The 4,712-nt window shown below is 37.8% G+C and overlaps 1 protein-coding gene across 1 annotated transcript; it reads right to left on the bottom strand.

Annotated features, from left to right (window-relative positions):
• Positions 1-321: 321 nt before the first annotated feature.
• On the bottom strand, positions 322-3,800 carry LOC143546976 (trifunctional UDP-glucose 4,6-dehydratase/UDP-4-keto-6-deoxy-D-glucose 3,5-epimerase/UDP-4-keto-L-rhamnose-reductase RHM1-like). The gene is made up of 3 exons (XM_077038510.1): positions 3,663-3,800; positions 1,356-2,931; positions 322-1,035 (listed from the first exon to the last, which is right to left on the bottom strand). The coding sequence occupies exons 2-3, from the start codon at positions 2,925-2,927 to the stop codon at positions 592-594; spliced, it is 2,016 nt and encodes a 671-aa protein (XP_076894625.1). The 5' UTR covers positions 2,928-2,931; positions 3,663-3,800; the 3' UTR covers positions 322-591.
• Positions 3,801-4,712: the final 912 nt, after the last annotated feature.

Genomic DNA, 4,712 nt, shown 5'->3' with positions numbered 1-4,712 from the left:
GCTAAGTAGAGTTGTTTTCCATAAAACAAAACAAACAAATTTTTAATTTATTGTAATGGTTTGAGTTGGAAAATATATTATGTATATCTAGACCAATTGACAACACATGAACCAAACCGAACCATTACTCGACAGTAACAATAAGTTGTACAAAGTCCTCCTACCAGTTTCTGAAAACAAAAAGCACTTGCCAGCCATGGATGATCATGTGGTTCTTGATCCCCTGTCAACCGCGTTAAAGCCTGCCTGTAAATGGCCCATGTTAGCTGGTCACACCAGTCACGTGGCCTGTCCCACCTCAAATTATGTAACATCAAGATTTCAATTTCACACAACAATTATAGCCAACAAAAATAACATAAGAAAATCCAATAGTACATGCCTATAAAATACCCCTAGAGAATAACCACCCTATAATCTCTCTCTCTCTCTCTCTCTCTCTCTCTCTTTGATGTTTCAAGGAAACAAACACTAGACCAAATGTCACTTTAAAACAATACAAATGTATATTCCAAACCATACAAGAAATAACCCAACACAACTGTATCTTCACTTCTACAAAGAATCATCATCACCATATGATTATTATTATTAATGCTTTTTGTTAGGCTCGAAAACATACTTGATCAACGACTCCTTGATCGATAGCAACTCCGGGAACTCTTTCTTCAACTTTGACGCATCCAACTCGTTATTGCTTCGTGGGGCCACAATAACCTTAGCTTGTTCTTCCAATGTGAAATTAACCCACTTGAACTCCGGATTTATGTACTTCTTGTACATTTCAAGGATCTCGTTGTGACTCACGACCCCGGGATTTGTGAAGTTCCAGATTCCCTTGAGGTTTCGTTTTGCCATCTCGATCGAGATCGGTAACAGCTCGTCTAGTATTGTCATGCTGTTTGGTATGTTTACGACTTTATCGTAACGAGCGATTTTCGTGATGAAATTGCACGGGTTGTTGAGATCGGATGATATGGGCATTCGGACCCGAAGGGTGCACACGTTGTCATATTCTTTCAAAAGCTCTTCCACCTGAATGTTTAATATTTATTACATTAATACATTTAACAAAACAAAATAAGAAAAGAGTAAATTACAGTTTGTGTCGTTTAACTTCAATAATTAGAAAACATCCTTTATTTTAAAATGGACAATTACGCCCTTTAACTAACGAAATCTAGACTTTCCGTTAACATTTTTTAAAATGACAACTTTGTCCCTACAACTAAAAAACACCATTTGTAATTTTCATAATTAATGTGAGCTTTGCCTCAACTCGGTTTAGTTTGTTTAAACATATAAAATATAAAGTAATATTTTAAAAAATAATAATAATAGTGATTAGTAATTACCATAGCTTTGGTTTTCGAATAAAACGATCCGATGAAATTGGGCGTGTCTTCTTCCTTAAACCCGATTCCAGAACCTTCCGGATGTTTATCATCATACTCGAAGATGCATCCAGTAGCAAAATTGATCATCAAGAGTCCATGTTCTCTACACACATCTGCAAGATTAAGCGTACCCGACACATTGGTCCGAATGGTTTCCGTCTTGTGAGATTCACACCAGTCAACATTCGGTCTACCCGTCACACCCGCAGCGTTAAATACATGAGTCGGTTTGATCGTTTGAATGTCAACCAAAAGTTGTGAACGGTCTTCCAACCGACCTCTTCCATACTCGTATTGAATTTGTTGCTTTTCACATAACTTCCCGAGTAACCCACCGATCCACCCGGTTTTCCCATAAATGAGAAATTTTAAATCCGGTTTCTTAACCGAACCGCCAGTCGTTTTCGAGCTAGGAATCTGGACTCCGATCTGAGAAGTGTTGATCGCCACGTCAGCAGAATCAAACTCAGCATTTTCCGGCCCGTTTCTATCAACGCCACCTGGCATCATTAACATTCTTGGGTGAGGTAAAAGTGCACCCGACACATCGCCCCACCAGTTAGGGTTACTCTTGTACCACTCGATTGTCTTTTTCAAACCCTCTTCCCATATTGTCCTTTCGGACCAACCCAAACACTTCAACTTCTCATCATCTAAGAAATACCTCTGATCGTTAAACGGTCGGTTTTCAACAAACTTGATGCTTGAATCAGCATCAAGGTCAAAAAGCTTGCACATATCTTTCGCAACATCGATCACTCGTCTTTCTTTTTTGGTCCCAATATTATAAACGTGACCAACTTCGCCTTTGTGAAGAATAACCTCAAACGCCTCCGCAACGTCTTCACAATAAAGGTAACTCCTTACATTAGAACCATCACCATGAATCGGAAGCGGTTGACCTCTCATAGCCAAAAGAATGAACTTTGGGATAAGCTTTTCTGGAAACTGGTTCGGACCATAAACGTTGTTTCCTCTGGTTGTAATCACAGGCAACCCGTATGACCGACCGTAAGCCATAACCAGCATTTCTGCACCGGCTTTTGTGGCGGAATACGGGTTGGTTGGAAGAAGTTGTGAGGCTTCATGGTTACCAACGACCGCATCCTCCTCTGTTTCACCATACACCTCGTCCGTGCTGACATGGATGAACCGTCTGATCTGGCCCGTGACTTTGCAGGCTTCGAGAAGCACATGGGTTCCATAGATATTATTCTTTGTGAACTCAAAACTGTTGCCGAATGAGTTATCGACATGCGTTTGTGCAGCAAAGTGCATTATGGTGTCGATTGACTCGGTGATCAGAAGGTAGTTGACCAGGTCAGCGCTCCCGATGTCACCCTTAACAAAGTTGAAATTGGGAGACGATCTGGACGGGTTGAGATTTTTAAGATTGGAACAATAGTCAAGCTTGTCAAGCACAACAATCTTGTAATCAGGATAGTTTCTGATCAACCGGTTAGCAACATGAGAGGCAATGAAGCCAGCAGCTCCAGTGATAAGGATGTTCTTTGGCACATAAGTAGCCATTGAGCTGTCACAAGGTAAGCAAATCAAAATCTAATTAAAAATCCACATCATATATAAAAAGAACATATATGTAAAACCGTATAGCTAGCATGTTCGACAAATCCATTAAAAATCCACATCATATATAAAAATCCACGCTCAAATTCACAAGCTAATATATCACTGATCCACAAGTTATTGCATTTACCCAAGAAAAAGATAAGCTAAAGAAGCGAGTTTATAATAATCAACTAATCAAACATATGTATTGAGAACTTAAACACAACCTAACTATTATCAGATTGTGAATTGAACAAAATGCCAACTAACCGAAATTCAACAGCATAAGAAACACATAACTGGCAAACACGATATCATATTTGAGAAATCCAAATAATATTCTACAGATATATGATATGCTAATTTCCTGAAAGCACACAGTTGAATAAGAATAAACTGATCAATAACACTGTTTGGGTTTCGGGTTGCACACCCCTAACTAAGGTATAATGAAATGATGAAGTAAAACCAACTGTTATCAGATCAGAAGTGTAACCAAATGCTAACTAAGCCAAATCATGAAATCGCAAATGAAGCCTAAATCCTGAAGCAAAACTAACCAACCAACCAGATCTAGATCAAATTAAGCATTCCGTTGAATCAAATTGGGTTCGATCAGAGACTAATATTAATCCAGATCTAAGCAAATTACACAATTCTCCTAATAATTGGAATTGAATTGAAATGTGAGCTTACATAAAATTGAATTGAAATGAATCTGGATCGGGATCAATAATAATTGGAGATTACGCGTATGAGAGAGAGAGAGAGAAAGATCTCGGACCAGAAAGGCAATTTCACGAAATTTATCAACCGACGCCTTGATTGATTTACACACACAGATATATATACATGTGTTTCATTTTATTAATAATTCAAAAGAATAATAATCGTTTAGATCTTTCTTTCTTTTGTAAGATATTTTACAAACTATTACTTTTGACTATATCAATTTTGTTTCTGAAAATAATCCAGAATATTAATTTAGTTTTTGTATTTTAAAAGAATTGCTCAAGTCTCGTTCGTGTCAAAAGGTTGTACGTGAGTCACAGGTTTTACAACAATGGGCCTTTAGGCAATGAGTTTCCCTTAAAATTGGTGGCGAGTCATGTGTTGGTGACCTTTTCTCAATAGATATACCTGGGCACATGGGCTTTGTTGATTGTTAAAAAATTAAATAAAAAAGGTTACTTTAAGAAAAAACCTTTCATACAAGATATATAAAAGCTTGTAATTTTGTATTTGGATCTGATATGCTTTGTGTTAAAAAAGATGAATGGTATAACAAGTCTTGATGATCTTATCATAAGTTTAGGTTCTTTACTTGTTTAGAGTACTATAGTGAATGTTCTGCTAAACGTATGTTGGTTTGTCGGAGTTAATCTACTATGGTGACTATTATAAGTTCAGGAATTTTAATTACAATCAAATAGTGATAAGCACAGTATAGAGGTAGGGTATCAAAAAACCCAAATACCCTTAAATGATACACGCGGGTCAGAGGAACAATCCTCATAAGACACCCGCGGGGCATATGGATCACCCACATAACTTTGTAAAGGAAGAACATCCTTATATCGTACGCGGGAACATCCAAGCACCCACAAACGTCATCCGCGTGATAGTACATTCACCAGCCAAAATGACCATGAGGCAATGCCAACAAGACAGCTGTAATTAACCAATTGCTTTCTAGAAGAGCCACCAATGCTATTACTTAGAGAATACGTCACCCATCAACCAATG

Source organism: Bidens hawaiensis, unplaced genomic scaffold (genome assembly GCF_021521415.1).
Source record: "Bidens hawaiensis isolate Kalapana, Puna unplaced genomic scaffold, B.hawaiensis_p1.1 tig00014538_1, whole genome shotgun sequence".
NCBI lineage: Eukaryota > Viridiplantae > Streptophyta > Magnoliopsida > Asterales > Asteraceae > Bidens > Bidens hawaiensis.
The sequence above is the reverse complement of the archived record's forward strand: the minus strand, read 5'-3'. Positions and strand labels throughout refer to the sequence as shown.

Coding starts and splice junctions, on each gene's coding strand:
- LOC143546976 (XM_077038510.1), bottom strand. CDS start 2,927: ATGGCTACTTATGTGCCAAAGAACATCCTTATCACTGGAGCTGCTGGC. Junction 1,036..1,355: donor ATTCGAAAACCAAAGCTATG/GTAATTACTAAT, acceptor TTAAACATTCAG/GTGGAAGAGCTTTTGAAAGA.